General features: G+C 35.9%; 3 protein-coding genes across 3 annotated transcripts; 2 read left to right on the forward strand and 1 right to left on the reverse strand.

Annotated features, from left to right (window-relative positions):
- Positions 1-385: 385 nt before the first annotated feature.
- LOC133844345 (V-type proton ATPase 16 kDa proteolipid subunit c-like) lies at positions 386-1084 on the forward strand. Its single transcript, XM_062278288.1, has one exon. The coding sequence runs from the start codon at positions 547-549 to the stop codon at positions 1030-1032; it is 486 nt and encodes a 161-aa protein (XP_062134272.1). The 5' UTR covers positions 386-546; the 3' UTR covers positions 1033-1084.
- A 3345-nt stretch (positions 1085-4429) lies between these two features.
- Positions 4430-5040, forward strand: LOC133844839 (V-type proton ATPase 16 kDa proteolipid subunit c-like). Its single transcript, XM_062279107.1, has one exon. The coding sequence runs from the start codon at positions 4530-4532 to the stop codon at positions 5004-5006; it is 477 nt and encodes a 158-aa protein (XP_062135091.1). The 5' UTR covers positions 4430-4529; the 3' UTR covers positions 5007-5040.
- Positions 5041-17683: 12643 nt separating this feature from the next.
- On the reverse strand, positions 17684-18449 carry LOC133845033 (fibroleukin-like). Its single transcript, XM_062279370.1, has 2 exons — positions 17956-18449; positions 17684-17883 (listed from the first exon to the last, which is right to left on the reverse strand). Exons 1-2 carry the CDS (start codon positions 18270-18272, stop codon positions 17766-17768), a joined length of 435 nt encoding a protein of 144 aa, XP_062135354.1. The 5' UTR covers positions 18273-18449; the 3' UTR covers positions 17684-17765.
- Positions 18450-18726: the final 277 nt, after the last annotated feature.

Here is an 18726-nt window from a genome sequence, read left to right on the forward strand (position 1 = left end):
TATTACTACTATAATATTAGTAAATTTAATTTGAAACTCTATACTCAAATGTTCAAATTCATTTATATTAGCTGTCGAATTAACTTTCCTAGTTTGCTCGTCATAAAATTGAAACAATTCAAGGCACGAACAATTAAAAATAAAATGCATAAATATCGATTTGAATCGATGTATTAAAAAGGGTATTAACTTTGCCTCGTTTGCTTGTCCAAAATTTAACATTTTTCAAGACCGGAATAGCTGTTCATTTTCCATTTTTCAATAGCTTCGATTTATGTACGTATATCGATATTTCATCACAAGCAAAAAGGAATGACAGCGCACTTTTCAAATATATCTGCCAAAAAGCATAACTAAAAACATCAACTCTGGCCAGTTTTAACTATTCACAACGACACAAACTGTGAGTTGGCAAATCAATTTGACGAGTCAGTTCCCAACTGAAATCAACTTAGTCGACAAACAAACGTCGAAGGATTGAGAGTATTTTGTTTTTGTTTGGTGTGAATTTGGAAAACGTTTGTCAGCTCTTCCCCGTCGTAAGCGATGAGCAGTGAACCAGGAGCCGAAAACGAGGATGATAAGCCGCCATATGCCTTCTTCTTTGGCGGCATGGGAGCTGCCTCAGCCATCATCTTCTCATCATTGGGTGCATCGTATGGCACCGCGAAATCGGGCACAGGAATCGCTGCGATGGCTGTAATGCGACCCGAATTGATTATGAAGTCCATCATACCCGTGGTGATGGCTGGCATTATAGCCATCTATGGATTGGTTGTCTCTGTGCTAATTGCCGGCTCCTTATCGCCGAGTTATACCATTCGAAAGGGTTACATTCATCTAGCAGCTGGACTGTCGGTGGGATTCGCTGGACTGGCTGCGGGATTTGCGATTGGCATTGTGGGAGATGCCGGAGTGAGGGGCACAGCACAGCAACCGCGTCTATTTGTGGGTATGATTCTGATCTTGATCTTTGCTGAGGTCCTGGGTCTGTACGGTCTCATTGTGGCCATCTACTTGTATACGAAGTAATCATGTTGATTGCTCCTCCAGTGTGTGTTTCATTAAATAGTCATGATACCAATGTGTGAGTGTGTGTGTGTTTATGTATTGAACAGGAAAGGAAGGAAGTGAGGAACGCACAGTGGGCGATTTGGTCCCGCTAGCGGCATTTAATTAATAACTTCTAAACTAAAATAGATATTCTCAGTCGGTTTTTTTTCACTGATCAGAAAAAAATCATAAAATTTTTTAAGTTAAAAAAATTTTTTTTTAATTTTTTTTTAAAAATTTTTTTTTTAATTTAAAAAAATTTTTTTTTTAAATTTAAAATTTTGTTGTACTTTTATTTTATTTGAACTTCAATTAACATATTTCATATATAAACTTTATCTAAAAAATGATGGGATGATGGAAAAAAATGGGATGACTTCTGAGTGCAATACTAAAAAAACATCCCTTTTTATACCCGCTACCCATAGGGTAGAAGGGTATTATAACTTTGTGCCGACAGGAAATGTATGTAACAGGTAGAAGGAGGCATCTCCGACCCTATAAAGTATATATATTCTTGATCAGCGTCAACAGCCGAGACGATATAGCCATGTCCGTCTGTCCGTCTGTGTGTCTGTGTGTCTGTGTGTCTGTCCGTCTGTCCGTCCGTCCGTATGAACACCTAGATCTCAGAGACTATAAGAGATAGAGCTATAATTTTTTCGACAGCATTTGTTATGTTTGCACGCAGATCAAGTTTGTTTCAAATTTTTGCCACGCCCACTTCCGCCCCCGCAAATCAAAAAAATCGAATAACAAGCGTAATTTTAAAGCTAAAGCTGCGAATTTTGGTATCTACAATAATTACTATAGTAGTTATGATTCCTGAAAATTTGGTTGCGATCAGATAAAAATTGTGGAAGTTATTAAAGAAATACTTTTGTATGGGCAAAAACGCCTACTTACTAGGGGTCTTAGTTACTTTGTCTGACAATCTGGTATATTGTGCCGTCTATGGTATATTTTGAATGCGGTACTATATCGATATACCACATATACCATTTGGTATATTTTTTTAGTATTTTTGTAGTATATTTGGTATATTTTGAGAAATATACCGCAAAATATATTGCTTTTATTCAAAATGGGTAGCGGGTATCTCACAGTCGAGTACACTCGACTGTAGCTTTCTTACTTGTTGGTACTAACACTGTTTCTAAAAAGTACCATAGTTTCAAGGCTAGCAGATAATAGCAGTTGATATTACACATTTTGGACGCCACTGATTCACACTTTCGGCTAATAAAGGAGTTAGACTGGACTTAGTTGAACAAATTAAGTTCTACTCCACGAAAGACAGGTGTACGCTAATCCGGGCTAGTTGTTAATACACTGAATTACCACTACGTTTTATGAGCTACACATTTATAGACCGGTCACAAACATTGATTTTTTTGAAAATACATACCTTGAATATAATAAAAAACCAAACTTCTAACAAATTCACCAAAAATGTTAAATTTCCGAGGAACTCAAGTTCCATGCGCGCAAAGAGAAAAAATTGTATAAAGCTCTTTGCGAAATCATATGGTGTGTTTGACCGATCACAGCTGATGATCAGCTGATCGTAGAGCTTTCAAAAAGCTTTTAAAAATCTAATCAAAGCATCTGCTATCGATATGTGAAAAAATATTAACGGATTTTTAGATTTGAAAATTTTAATTAAATGCCGCTAGCGGGACCAAATCGCCCACTGTGGAACGTAGGAAAGTCACTTAAAAGTATCGAGGAAAATTCATCTAGCTTATGGCGCAAACGGACCGAAAGCTATAAATTCCCAGGCGCAACAAATCTGTGGCACCTTGTGCCAACTTAACAATCACATCAGTTGCGTGCTTTCATTTCTCCCCCCTCCAACGAGATCCCTTTAAACAGAAGCGAACGAAAGTAATAAAACTCAGAGCTTCCCCTTGGCTGCCTCTTTGTGCTCCACCCACGCAAAATATTCAAAATGCAAAACATTTCTCGAGCTCAAATAAAAATGTCATGAAGCTGCTATATCAGAGCACGCGGCGTGTGCAGGGATTGAGCAGTTGTTGTTGTTGTTGTTGTTCTTGTTGTCAAATGAAGACAGACCTCCCCTCACCCCACGACATCCCTTTGAACTGCTCCCAGCGGTGGCAAATTTCCATTTTCCATTTTCGTGTTGTGTGTGTGCGAGGAGGAAAATGTCGCCAGCTAAACCGCTCTGCGCATTTTGCTGGCTCAACCGCAGCCTAGGGTTCATATTTTCCAATTTGTTTAATTGAAACAAGTGCGAAAAAGTAAAGAAAATGTTCAAATAAAACCGCAACTTCGATTTTCAATAATCAAAATTCGCTTTGCGGTTTTTGTTTACTCTTTCGGCACTTCGAGGTTAACACACCAAAAACAACGACAACAACAGCAACAACATTGCAAAAACCCGAAAGCTGCAAAACCGAAAAACCGCCAACATTGCGACAAGGGACAGGGGCCATAAATTTGCACATTTTTGCTGGATAGCCGGAAAATTTAACGGCACATAAAGATAAACCTCGTTAGCAGCAACAAAGCAAAACAGCAACAAGACCTAAGCCAGCTTTAAGCCTTGTCGAAGACCAGCAGATACCCTGTAAGCTAGGTTAAATCGATAAGGTTTTAAAGCGATGTAGTAACATAAAGTTTTCTACAATCGAAAGTTATTCATCGCTTACTATCGATAACATTAAATTTAGTTAGTTTATGAATGTTATCTAAAAATATTAAAATAAAAGTTATTTTGCAAAAAAAAAATAAATAAATAATCATATAATATACATTTAAGCGTTAGCTCATCCGTTCGTTAAATTTTACAAACTATCGATAGCTCGAAAAGGAATTATTGCTTTGGTTAATCATTCAATAATTTATATATCGTATTAATCACTCAACTACTTTTCCATCTAATCTCCACTTTAACATTAAATTAAATTGTTTTCTACAATTGCCAAAAATCTATTAGGCTTCAATTATAGTTTATTTTATAAAGATAAAATATCGTAATATATACTATCGATAATTCTAAACAAAATTCATTATTTGGCATGATATAAGAAAATTCAATAAGCAAATTTATAATACAATATTTGTATCCGCTCTTCAGTTTAAATATATCTGCTTTTACTCTTCGCTCATCATACCCCACTTGTTGCATTTAATTTTTTACAGGGTATGCGAGTGCATACAGATGCTATTAACGGTATTGGCTATCTAGCATGGGTAAATACTTATATCAGCCGTCGCATAAATATTAGAATTATCATAAAAAATTGGAAACCCCATATGGAAATTAGTTGCACTCGATTGGCTGCAAACTTCGCGCTACGTCCGAAGTAACGAAAAACTCTACCCAGATTTTCGTTGATCTCAGCACATTTTCCTAATTCCGTCTGGATTTAAATAACTATTAAGCAAAATAAAAAATTTCGAAAATATTCTCATTATTTGCTTGGAAGTTGTAAATAACTTTGTGGGAAATGTCGAGCACATACGATGAAAAGAAGCCCCAACATGTTGTTTTCGTTGGTGGAATGGGAGCAGCAGCCGCCATAATATTCTCATGCCTGGGAGCATCTTACGGCACGGCTGTGTCCGGAGTTGGCATTGCCAGCATGGCCATCAGCAAGCCGGAGTTGATTATGAAATCCATTATTCCTGTGGTCATGTCGGGTATTATTGCCATCTATGGCCTGGTTGTGGCTGTCCTCATATCGGGATCTATCGCCCATAATTATACCGAACAGAAGGCATACATTCATCTTGGCGCTGGCCTCTCGGTGGGCTTAGCTGGCTTGTCGGCTGGCGTTGCCATTGGCATCGTGGGAGATGCCGGAGTGCGGGGAACAGCTCAGCAGCCGCGTCTCTATGTGGGCATGATTCTGATCTTGATCTTTGCCGAAGTGCTGGGTCTGTACGGGCTGATAGTAGCTATCTATTTGTATGCCAAGCTGTAGATATGTATTAAAGTATTTGAATTACTTCAACATTGACTGACTATATTGGTTGATTTACTATACAACTTGTTGCCTGCTTCTTTCCCAACTCAAATGTTTTGTTGTTTCATTGCAAGCATTCCATTGCAAGCCTTTCAATCTTAATGCTTCCTTTCGCTGTTAATTTGGCTTTAAACTGAAGCAGCTAAGAGTCTTTCTTCTCTTTTATACTCATTTAAGCACATTGCTGTTAAACTATAGCATTCCCAATTCTTACAAATTTTGTTTTATTCCTTTACTTGCTCGATGTTTTCCTAGTTTTTGCTGTTCCATTGCCAGCATTTCATCGCAGCGCTTACACTTAAAAGGAACATTTTCAATGCCACCGTTTCTCGGCATTATCAAGGCAATTAAAGTTCTTCAATCCCTTTTCTATCCATTTCAAACGCCTGCTGTTCCATTCTTAACATTCCTTCACACTGTTAACTCAAAATGTTTGCAAGTTTAGCAAATTATGGCATTACCAGTCAACTCATTTACCGTTCCTAGTAGCATTATCAAAAATCATTTTCAATGCCATCGTTTTCTTGCTCATTCAATTGCGTCTTAAGCTAAAGCAGTTAAAATACTTCCCTCCACGTTTATACCCTTTGAAATGCCTTGCTGTTTCATTCTTAGCATTCCATCGCAGCGTTAACTTGACATGTAAAGATGTTTGGCAAATTAATTAACATTTGAAGCCTCGTTTGTGCTTTTCCAGGTATTTAGGCATCGATGGGCTAACCTTATTGTTAATCGCATTCTGCATTTTAGGTCTATTTAATTTGATAAATGAGCCGGCAGCCATTAACATCATCAATACGAATGGCCATAATCGCACTTAATGCTAAACAGTCGAAGGGAGGGAGGGAAGTTGCCATGCGAATTGCTTGTTTATACAATTCCTCAAGTTGATGGCTGTCAGCCAGCTGTATTTGAGATTATATGTATGTATATAACATACATACATACATACATACATATATACATATGCACCTGGGATTCTGGAATTGTGTGTGGGGTGGATATGGAATAGGTCTCAACAGTCGGCGCGTGTGTCATTTTTGGCAAAACTCAATGGCAATTGGCATTAGCGTTGAGTGTGTTTGCATAATAAATTCGATAACATAAAATATCGATTCGATTTAACCACAAATCTTGTGGGTGAGAGGATGAGAGTATTGAATGCTCGGGTGTGGAGAGCATGTTGAGGGTGACGGTTGCTGGGTGGCTGGGTGGCTGTGACGTTGGGCTGTTGACACAGAAAGTAATAAACGAAATTTGCAATTTACTTTTGGATTCGAGGATTTATGTTTCACCTTCCTGCAGATAATTGTTTTCACTTCCTTTGCCACTCGAATGAACTTTTAATGCTGAAATAACAGTAAAATGCGTGTGGACGAGGGTTTAGCCACCAACACCACCATCACCACCATCACCACCGCCACCACCACCACAACCATCGACATCAGCATTGCCTGCGCCTCCCTCGCATTCCCACGTTCTTCTTCTTTCCTTCCTCTCGTTGCTTTCCGATCTATATTGTATTCTGGTCGGAGCGTTAAGCACAAACGGAAGCAGTTGAATTTGCAAAATGTTTTACCCCCCTCCTACCCTTCTTCCTTCTTGGCATCCCTTCAATTCCCTCCACAGTTGGCAGTCGGCACTCACAGGCTGACAAAGTGCTTAGCGAAATGGGTTTATTAAGAGCAAACACTTTATTCAAATGCCCAAAATAAATACATGCTTATGTATTTATGCATTTTAACGACGCCTCTTTAGCTCGCCGACAGTGAAGGATTAAGAAGCAAAAGTTAACGACCGACTGCCTTGATAATAAATTTAATATAATTATAAGAACATGCTAGATATTAAACTTAATTGTTTTTTTATTATAAATCAACATTTTTTGTAAATAATCCTGTAAATTAATTATTTAAATATGTTTTCGAAATGTTTATAGAAAAATCCACATGTTTCTTAATTTTTTAAGACACTATTTTGCATTTTTAAGAAAGAAACAGCAGTTAACGACATGCTGCCTTAATATTACATTTAATCTAATTTTAAGAACATGTTAGAAATTAAACTAAATTATAATTATATACTTAATTATATTTTTGAACTTAATACTGTAGTAAAATTATTTAAGTATACATTTCTAATCAGGACTAATTTGTAAAAAAAATATTTAAGGTTTACATATTAGTAGTTAATTCTCTAATATAATTTTGTAATGTCCATATACAATTTCAAATTGGGGTAATTAATATAAATATTAAAATATTTAAAAGTTTATCGAATTTCCTATATTTTTTCTCTTCTCTTTTTTTCCTAAACCTTGTCTTCGGCATACTTAATAGGTTTATTTAAATATAAATTTATAATTACAAAGTTACAAAGTGTATATATAATTTAATTTATTAAAGTATAAATAGTTAAATTATGCTGTAATTCTTGTAAAAGTTATATTTCTTTTTTACGGGGAAAAACGCCTACTTTGTATATGGTATATTTTGCATGTTCTTCTTTATCAATATACCAAATATAGCCTTGAGTATATTTTAATAATTTTTTGGAAATTAATTTGGTTTATTTTAATAATATTTCATATATTTATCATACTACACTTTTTTAATTACTTCATTTGGCTAAAAACCACTTAAATGATTACATTTCTTATTAATACCGATTTCTCAGAAATCAATTTTATAATTTAATTACATGTTTCGATTTTCCTTTGTATATTTTAGTTTCTTTAACATTTTTATTGAATCATATTTGTTCTGCAAATTTCTTGGAAGTCCGTTCCGCATCTCTGAAGAATAAAAAGAAGGAACAAAGTCCCCGGAGAGTATTGTTGTATTGCCCCGACCCGAAATGTATTCGATAGCCCGTTTAAAACGTGCCTCATTCGTAATTGGCGAAATGTTGTTGGCCATTAAAAGTGCACGCATCGATTGAGGCAGCAGTCACAAAAGGCCAAAAAATATTTGACTTTTATTTTGAATGTGGCCAGCTAGCAGACGAGTTGCCCCTCCACTTCACTCCACTCCCCACTTAGAAATCAGTCAGTTAGTCAGTCAGTCAGTTAGTCAGTTAGTCATTCAGAGTCGTGGCTGATGTCTGATTCTCTTTTGGCCAATCATTGAAGCGAGCATTTGTCGATGTCTGAAAGCCATCATAATCATCAATGTCATATGATTTTTGGGTTTAGTTCATTTTGTACTTAATTTCATTTTCTGTATTTTCTGCGGCTGGGATAACCAATGACCTGGAAACAATTTATACTCGTCTATTCTATGAGTATGTGTGTGTGTGTGTGTGTGAGTGTGAGTTTGTTTGTGTGGGTGCTTTGACAGGCTGTGCGACAAGGACATTTATTTCTTGCTGATTTCATTCGATTGCCACCCCCTCAGAATCGCCGCTGCTGTCGACTGTCCTCAATAAATGCGAAATAAACACTAAATGTGTAGTTGCTTACCTACCACACCACACCACACCCCTCCCCCTCTCCATACTGCCTTGCAACATCGCCTCGAGAAGCTCCCAACAACCACCGCACTTCCCTTTTCCTTTGGCATTTTCTTTTTTCTGCTGATTTGAAGCTTTTCCTGTTGGCAACACCTCTGAGAGTCGCCTGACTTTTGTCCTTGCCTTTGGCATGTTTGTCCTTTGGTTGCCCCTTCCCTCCCCTCGCTCCTTCCCGTTCTTCACCGTTTTACCCTCACTCACTCATTTGCCTCCTCGACTTTTCGCCTGAGCAATGAATTATCCTTATGCGAGGGTTGCCAGTTGTCGATTTGTATCAAAACTTTTGTCATAATTTGAAAATTTCCTTTTTCCCAACTTTTAAAGTTACCTTAACTTTAGCTACAATCTTTAACTGTCTTACAGAGCTGTGTGTTCAGCATTCGGTTTTATTTTTGTATAGTATACACTTTTATTTATGTATGCATATTTAGTTTATATGTCTGAAAAGTTTCTTGCTTTCCTTTCATAAACAGTTTATCTTGATTGCAATCTTCTTGCGGAAAAAGAATACAAAATGCCAAGGCTATAAGCAATATTTTTAGCTTTCAACCAACATTTAGGGCTTTCGTTTCTTTTGTACGTCATTTTTAATATGATTTCTTAAGAAGCATGTTCTAAATTGTCAATCTTAATGTTTTGGATTAAATAACCTATGTGTTTTTATATACTTTATAGATTTACATTTATCAATATTTGGAATTTTTAAGAACTATTCATTTAGAATTCATATAAAATAAAATATGTATGATTTTTAAAATATATAATCAAATTAAGTTGAATTAATCTTAATTTTATTTTAAATATGTTATACATTATTATTATTATTATTTATTAAATTTATGAAAATCTTTACATCTTTATGAAAATCAGATATACTATATTTTTCTTTGAATGGCATTAATATTATTTTTTTAATATCACAATCTAAGTATATTTGTTAATCTTTATATTATATATTTATATTTTTTATGAAAGTTGTAGAAATTATTTCAAATATAGGTTAGGAACAAATTTATCATTTTCTATTTTATTTCTTAAACTGATTTTTTTTTAAACTTTCAATCAAAGGGAAATAAATTGTTGAACTGTGAGGGTTTTATCTGTCCTAAAAGTAGTGCGAAGAAATATATCAAAAGACATTCAGAAAATATGATAACAATAGAAAGTTCTGATCTCTTTGTTCATTACAAAACTTGCGAATTACTTATTGAATTAGCAACCCTCGCAATATGCGGGCTTTCTATAAATATGTCAATTAGTCGAGTCGACGCGAGTGTCCTTTGAGCTCTGAGTTATGTGTTGTACCACAAAGGGAATCGAGTAAATTGATTCCAATTTGAGTCGATGGTGAAATTGTTCTATGCCCTATATAAATTATTCATTTTGTCTTTTCACAAATTCGTTTTTAGTCAACGCTTTTTTTGTCGATTGTGTCGACTATCTATCTATGTTACTTGTCTAGTGTCTAGTGTCTGGTGTCTAGTGTTGTATAATGACGAACTGAAATTACATTGTCGGAATTATTATGACTTCAATACGGTTTCAATTTCCTCATTTTCGACGGCTGCCAGGTCAATGCACAGAGTTGCGAAATGGCGGAAAAAGCGTCAAGCTCAGCAAAAAAAATAAGAAAAAAGAAGAACAGAAAGCGAGCAAGCGATCCCCTAGAGTTAACTACAATTGTGTGATAGTCTCTTGTGTGAGAAGAGGTGGGTGGAAATCCCTCAACAAAATGTCAGAATTGTCTGACTGTCTGTCAGTCAACGAGTCAGTCACTCAGTCAGTCAGTGCGTCAATCTGCGAGAGAATTTTGCACAAAATCAAATTTATTTGCCAACCACACCGAAATTATGACGATAAAGAGAAATGGAATGAGCGTACACTGATGGACGGAATGGAAGGGAATGACGGCATGATGGCAAAGGAATGGAATGGAAGGAATGAAGCGAACACGAGTCGAGGACAAGCGGAACGATTGGAAACACATGTGCGTTTTATTGCATTCGCAGAAATATGCGTTCCAATTGGATGGTATTACTTCTAGTATGTACAGTTCTGTGTCCCCCTTTCCTCGTTCCTCGTTCCTTTGCGCACCACACTGTGCCACACCCATAACTATTAACGTTGTCAACGCCTTCTTTTGGGGGAGTGCGAGTGGGAGATGGGCAAGAGAGGGAAAGGGAAAGGGCATTGTCTGCTGGGCGCTGCCTTTTGTACGTTCGAGTATTTTTATTCATTCTACTATTTCTAAGGTTTTTATTTTATTTATTTATTTCGTTCGCCCCTCCGCCAAGCAGCAAAACGCATAGGAAGCGAAACAGCGAACAGAAGGGAATACTCCATACTATATGGCAGGAAGAGAAAGGCAGGCAACAGCAACACCAACAGCAAAGAGATTTTTATTTTATGCTCTCAGTATGTTGTAAATCTTGTCGCTGCTGCTGATGAAATGAAACGAAATTAAGAAATTTTTTTCTATTTTTTGTTGTCGCTGCTGTTGTTGTATTTTTGCCTTCGCAATTTCTTGTAATGAAAGAAATGCCACCAAATACGAGTGTATTCCCTTGCTTCGTTCTATATGTCTCTCTCTCTCTCTCTACTCCGCTCTTCTCTCTTTGGCTGCTGCTCAGCTTTATAGTATAGTATGTCCTGTTGTCCTGCCGTCCTGACTTCCTCCCTGGTCCCTGCTGATAGACGGTTGTTCGGCAATAAATGTCTGCCTGACATTCATAATGAAATCATTTGGTATTTATTATTTCGTTTATGTGGTTCCCATTTGAGATATTGCCTTCATTTGGTCCGTTGTTAACGGCGACAGTTGCTAAAGCCCAAAACGCTCAAACTAAAATGCTCATAAGCAAAAGCTTGCTTCTTCTTAAAGTTCCAGCTTTGAAATTACTTGAATTACGGTTGTTAAATATTATATCTTTAACCGATCTACAATAAAGAAGTTAAGCATAGTCAGCAAAGAGTTTTTGAACAGATTTTGAAAATAAACAGCTTCTAATAATCCTTATAAGTATAAGGAAAGCGAATAAATAATAATTCTAACGACGTTTCTTAATAAAAGTATGATAGAACATAAGTTTTATACTTTTGCATCTACTAAAATGAACAAATAAAAATCTTTCTAGTCATACATGTTTTTTCTCCATCAAATAACTTATTAAGTATACTTATAAACAAACAAAAACTATACTTACAATATAAATATAAAAGAACTCCCTGAGATTAGTAATTGAATCTAATTCTTATAACGTATTTAAAATCTATTTGGAGATGGATGGTAGAACTGTTAAAACTCATTTGCCAATTTCAACTGAAAGAATAAATCTGAATACTTTATTTTTTTATAGTGTCTACAAAATCAAGTAGACCGTCTTTGACTTTTATTAAAAACTTTTCTAAAAGTTCTCAATTCTATTTCAGTTAAATTTAGATTTACAATTTAAATTATAAAAGTGTATTTAAAAGTCGCACAGCTTTTATTTCATTTCGAATGTGCTTTAGTTTTCCTTCGTCGGCTTCGTTGATTTCCTTTAGAAATCCTTTGGCTGGACATATGAGTTATCTTAGTAATGTGCTCTGCTTACTCTGCTTATAACACTCTCCATGTCTCCTCCTCTCTCTCTCTCTTGGTCTCTTTCGCACACTGCATTAACCCACATTTTGGTGGATTTACTCAGCATTTCACCCTCCTCCACCTCAGTTAAAGCGCCTATCTCCGGATCAGTCTAAATGTTTTTATGTAAACACGATGTGTCCTCCACTCCTCCCCCTTCCCCCCATTTTCCTCCCCACCACCACTCCCGCTCTCTGCTCGACAGCCTTCATCCACTTACAGTGCGCTGTAATTGTGTGCGCCTTTGTTGGCGTTGCAGCTTTTGCACTTTACTTTTGCACTTCCTTTCTTGCGCTTTGTTTTTCAGCTACGTCTCCGGAACCAACTGAATAGCTGACTGACTGACTGACTGACTGAATGACAGACTCTGTGGGCACAAAGGGGGAGACTTTTTGCTTAGATGTCGGCTTGAATGGCGGACAGCTTTAGCAAGTGTATACGAGTGTGTGTTTGTGTGTGTATGTGTGTTGTTGCCTTATACAATGACTTAAGCTGAAATGTCAATTGGATGTGCAAGGAGCAAAGGCACCAGGCGAAGCCCACGAAAAACGAAACGAAAATGATGAAAATACACCCCAGGGTAAATGGCGAAACGTAACGGTCCTCAGACCCTGTACACCCCCCTCCCCTCCCTTCCCTCATCCCTCCCTCCCGCATCCACGAAGACTGAGCACGGACACGGGTCCTTCGGCCTGGGGGCTCGGAACAGATCTGAAGCTAGAGCGGCTTGGGGAACGGCAATGGAAACGGCAGCTGAAGGCATTGCCAAAGATACGGCCACGCTGCAAAAGTGCTTATGACAGCAAACGGCTCCCCCGCTCCCTGTCCCAGTCCATCCCCTTCCCCTTCTTGCTCTTCTTCTGCTCGTTGCCAACAGCCAAATCCTTTCTCCGGCTAATAGAATTCAAACGCATGAAGCCTCTGAATAGGTTCGTTGTCGAAGCAGTTCCCTGTCCTCCTCATCCTTCCTAGTCCCCCGTCCCTGCTTCTGTCCTCTGTCCATGCCTATGCTGAGGACTGAGGCTGGCGAAAGCAGAAAAGTGAAAGTACGTGACATTACGCTGCATTGTGCGTTCTCAGAACGAGGGTTGCTCAGCCAGTTCAAGTTATGGAACAAGCTTAAGCAGTGACTTAAAGGCGATTAGTCTTCCAAATTGGCAATTACTTGAAGTAAATTCGTTTGATTGATTGCAACTGATTAATTAAATGATTTAGACTTGGAAACAATGTTGAATTGAAAAAAGACCCACGTGGCGTATACTTAATGCACTTTGGATTATTGTAAGGTGCATGAATGATGACAAATAATATGATGAAAGTATTATGTAATTGAAAAACGATTTTTACCTTAATAAATAAATACTGGATAATACAAATGTAAAGATTCATGATAAATATTCATGAAAAATAATAATGCAAGAAATGTATGACAAGTAATAATAAACAATATTACATAATATCAATATTTCATTCAATAAATAAATAGTGCATATTATTTATATAAAAAATCAACTTTATTAATATATACATTATAATATAATAAAAAGAAATAATAACTTTTCGCTTTGCAATTTATTATTTAATGAATCTAATTCGAAATCTAAACCTTACTGTAAACAAGCATATTTTAGAATCAGAATCAGAAAGAAATGACTGTGGAATTCTATTCATCTCTTATAATATTCTTCGTTTTATTAGTTAAAAATTTTATAACTTAATTAAATAAACTTCAACACACTGCTTTGTATAATATAGAAAAAATTAGATTTGGAACAAAATTTTACGAATTTACAACTCTGAAAAAGTTAAGCAAAGTTTTTTTTAAAAATTTGTAATTTAAATGGTTCGCATATTGAAAAACAATTAAGGAATACTCTTCCATTTTTATCTAAATGTCATATAGTAAACTTTCGCATATGTTATAAAGGCAACAAATTGATATAGAAGTCAAATACAACTAATAAGAAGGAATATGCAAAATGTAGTTTTAATTATGTATCTCATTGAAATAGAAGTAAAATACAACTAATTAAAAAAGAAAATACAATATCTAGTTTTGCTTCTGTCGCACTGTTATTTTAATGTTCACAGCTGTATATTTGAATTTTGTATCTCATTGAAATGATAAAGAAGTAATTTCTATCATACTGCTATTTTAATGTGCACAGTTGTATAATATTTGTATCTCATTGAACCCTATTCAGTTACTTGTCAAGCTAACCTCCTGCTGGCTACGCAGTTCGAGTAGCTTTTGCCCGCACCGCCCGCTTTTCAAGTCACTGACGACTTTGACGTGCTCAGCGCACAGGTCGCTTGCCAGGACTTGGACCAGAATGAGAAGCAGATACAGGAGCAGGAGCAAGAGTATGAGCAGAAGCAGGAACAGAAGCTGAGTCTGAAGCTGGTGTACTCATGCTGTGGCTGGAGCTGAAGTTGAATGTTGGAAAGCCTGGCAACTTGGTAGCTGGACAGTTTGGGCAGTTGGCAGTTGCGATAGCTGTGGCGATGGGGAAGAGGAAGGAGGGAAGGGGGAAGGTCGTCTATGTCAGGAACGGTGTAGTTTGTTTCGTAAGTTTTTGCAAAAACCATTAACGACGCACCGTGGCTACTTTTTGGGCCCAGTCAGTGGGGTTTTCTTTGCTTAAATTGAAAAGAAGAAAAAAGCAGCTAAACAAGAAGAAGCTGAAGAAGCGAAAAAAAAAGTGAAAAGCTGTAAACTTTTAAAAGTTTGAATCTTTGTTGCCGTTGCTGATGTTACTGCTGTTGCTGTTGTTGCTGTTGTTGCTGGACCCGCCCCATTGGAAAGTTGGCCACTTTGGAGCTGAAGGCTGCCGCTCATTTGGTCAGCTTGTAAGGGCAGCTCTGAAGCTGTGCGTGAGAGGAGTGGGGAGGAGAGGAGAGATAGGCAGGGGGCAGGTGCTTTGCCTTGGCTTGGCCACTTCTTGACGTGACACGGCCCAAGCAAGGAAATTCATTTTGTCGCTTCGTCTAATGGCTGCGTAAATGACAAAGTGAATTTTCAGTGGATGGCAGCACAAAATTTCTTGTATTTTCATTTGGCTTTTTCGTTTTTTTTGTTCCTACGTTGTTTTTTAAGCTGCTCGCCGAGGTCGGAGAGGTCACTAATAGCATTATATACATAGCTAAGGTTCGGTTGGGTTCGGTTCGGTTCAGTTTGGGTTCTACTTGAATACAACATTAAATTTAAGCAACAATATAAGTGGCCTTATTAGAGTCTGCTAACACACATTAGCTAAATGGAATTAAATGAATGGAAAGCTGATAACGCTGCCTTCCTTCCCTCTTTCCTTCCTCTCTTCCTTCCTTTCTTCCGCCCCTACTTCCACCCTCTCTAGTTGATTTCATCAGTGTTTTTTATACCCTGCAATTTATGCAAATAGTTTTTTCGGCTTAAAAATGTTAAGAAACCAAATAAAAGAAGTTCTCAATTATAATAGATGTTATTATTATGCTAATAAAGAAAATATTCTACACTAATAATATCGCTTATATTTATTTAATTATATTATTTATCCCTTTTTAAATATTTCCTTTAATAAAAAACAGTGTGAAATTTTAAAATTTTTCCTTATAGTTAAGTCACTCAGTTTTTATAATTTGAATCTTTCTTTAATAGCAGTATTCACATTTTTAAAATTCTATAAATATTTAAAAAATTTGTGTAGAAAAATATTTTTTTCTACTTATAAACACACAATTTAATTAAAAATCTAAATTTTCAAAAATCATAATTTCACTTTTTAAGGGTGTCTAAATTTTTCTGTAAGTTCAAGTTATTTTGTATAAAAGTATAGGCAAAATATATCAGAGAATAACACAAGATATTTAAAAATAAGTAACTAGAAGATATTTTCTATACATAAATAATATAAACACAATTTATTTTTGTGAAATCAAAGTTATTTCTAGCTAAAAATAGAAATAAATTAATATAAAAGTATAGTACATTCTTAATATTCCCAATATTTTAACTATTCTATTAATATGACTTGTTTTCTTATTGTAGCCATAGTAATACTTTTTTATATATTAACTAACTATTTTACATGTTCCACTATTAGATATAATATTAATGATAATTCCAATGTAAATACCCAATTCATTTTAATCTATTTACCATAATTGGAATAATTGTGTGTACAAAACATTGTCAATCAACTCGATTCTATTTCTCATTCCCATTTGCCATTTCCCATTGACTGTTTATTAAACAAAGTGATTTGCTGGCGAAAGTGAAATGAGGAACACTTTGCCCCCGCAGGTTGTCATTGTCAATAGCTGTCATGCAGAAATACAGAAATACAGAAGTAAAGAAATACAAAAATACTATATAAGTAGATATAATCATCTACATACGTCTGGTTGCAAGTCCCATGGATAATTTGAGTTGTTTATAGCATTCAGCACGTCTAAATTATTAAGCAGTCTTCTGGGTGCAGTTGTTGTTAACATCTGAGACGGAGAGAGCGAAAGAGAGAGAGAGAGAGAGAGAGAAAGAGAGGGAGAGCTGTCATATGAGCGTTTCCTTTGTTGACTTTTGCCAACTATAATTTTATTGTCATTTACTTTAGTTGCAATAATAAGCTGTACTCAGTGACAGCTGTGGGAACTTTGACAAAGTGGGTTACGCACGTTGAAAAAGGGGCGTGGCTCAAAGTAAACCCAACCGAACTGAGTAACGAACCGCAAACCGAGAACCAGAGAACCGAGAACCGGAGAACTGAGAATCGAGTTGCAAACCAAAACACAGAACTGACACAACTGGGGACTGAGACAAGTGGGCGTTGTTACATTGCATTGCAATTCTCGAGCTTTGAGAACTGGTTGGACATTTCGTTCGTTGCATTATTCAAACTTGAGTGCAGCATTATTAAATGGGCGTTGCTTAAGTCTATTACTAGTCCCATATTCTATTGTCACATTCATTTCAGAGTTTTCATATTTTCTTCTTTTTCTTTTTTTTCTGTTTTTGCTTGGACTATCGATTGCAATTGTAATCGTGGCAAATTGCGTGAGTCATTATTTGCAATTGCTCTGGAATTATTGTAATAATGCAACCAATAGCTGCTGGGCTTGTTATTTCCACTTTTGAACTAATATATTCACACAATTATTGGCTGAAATTAGCACTAAAGTTGAGTATAGATCATGCAATTTATTTAAAATGGAATCATTGTATAGAAATAAATTTGAAGAGTTTTATTAATTAGAAACAATATCCAATTAGTATTGTATAAAATAACAAAATTGAGATCAACGCAAAATGCTCTGCATTAAAATATTTTGAAGCACGAACTTTTGTTTTAATTAATTACAATTTTCTAAAAAACTAGAATTTTATGTTTTAAGAAATTATTTGCACCTCTATTGAAATCACCTACGACTACGACCTACGACTTGCTGCATTAAAACATAAAATACAATAAAAACTGATATATTTCTATTCAAAAATAAATCGATGCATTAAATAGTCGATCGTTTTTTTATTCAGAGCGCAATTTCTTAATGAACCAATTATATATAAATTGTTACATAATTGAGTCAAATATTGGAATTTCAACTCTTCAGTTGCTCAAAACTTCATCGCTTCTTTTGGGGCGAATTAGCATCTTAGCTTCTTTAAGTTCGATTTCATTTTCCAACCACCAATATAGGAATCGCCCGTATGGTGCATTTATATTACTGCATAAAAAAACAAAATTCAATAATTATGTTATGTGTATTCCATCGAAAATAACAATTTGCAATATTTACCAATAATAGCAACTCGTGTACCACCAGCCACTTTTGTAGTCAACTGCGCAGTTACCATCATCAATTTTGTCGTTGTCGCGATCAAATGTTGTGAATTTCATGTTTTCACCGTCACTCATCGCATCCTCAATAATAGTTCCATTGAAATTACCCAAACTCAGTGCGTATCCATTGTCTTCATCAGATATTTTGAAGTCGTCATAACGAGCGTTGTACGTACTTCCATTCACAGCAATCAAATGTATATAAAGTTCGAATCGCTGCAAACTCGTGATACGATGTATTTTCTCTAGTCCCAGGAAGAAGTCGCTATCCATTGCACCGAAACCCTTGCGATACGTTGCCCAATCCCTATTGAAACTCTCATTTCCCCCAACTCGCTGTTGTATTACAATCCATCCAGGTCCAGCTAACTTACTATCGCATAAAACATCGAAGAAACCAATGCCAGAAACATTGAGTGGATGAACATCTGAATCTCCAAAAGGAAAGCAACTTGATGGGATAAGAGTATTGAGTAAAGTCTTATTTAATGTATCAATTTCAGATTGGCATAACTGAATATGCTTATCTTGCTGTATTAATTTAGTTTTACTCTGCTCTAATTGCAATTGAATTGCTTTCTGTTGTTCAGTATTATTTTGAATATTCTCACTAAATCTCTTTATTTTTTCATCTTTTTCAACTAAGCTAGAATTACGATTTTTTAATTGAAGTTCGCAATTTTCTAACTTGGTGGATTTATCTGCTAATTGTCCTTTTAATATCACA

The sequence above is a fragment of the Drosophila sulfurigaster genome, chromosome 3 (genome assembly GCF_023558435.1).
Source record: "Drosophila sulfurigaster albostrigata strain 15112-1811.04 chromosome 3, ASM2355843v2, whole genome shotgun sequence".
NCBI classification, from domain to species: domain Eukaryota; kingdom Metazoa; phylum Arthropoda; class Insecta; order Diptera; family Drosophilidae; genus Drosophila; species Drosophila sulfurigaster.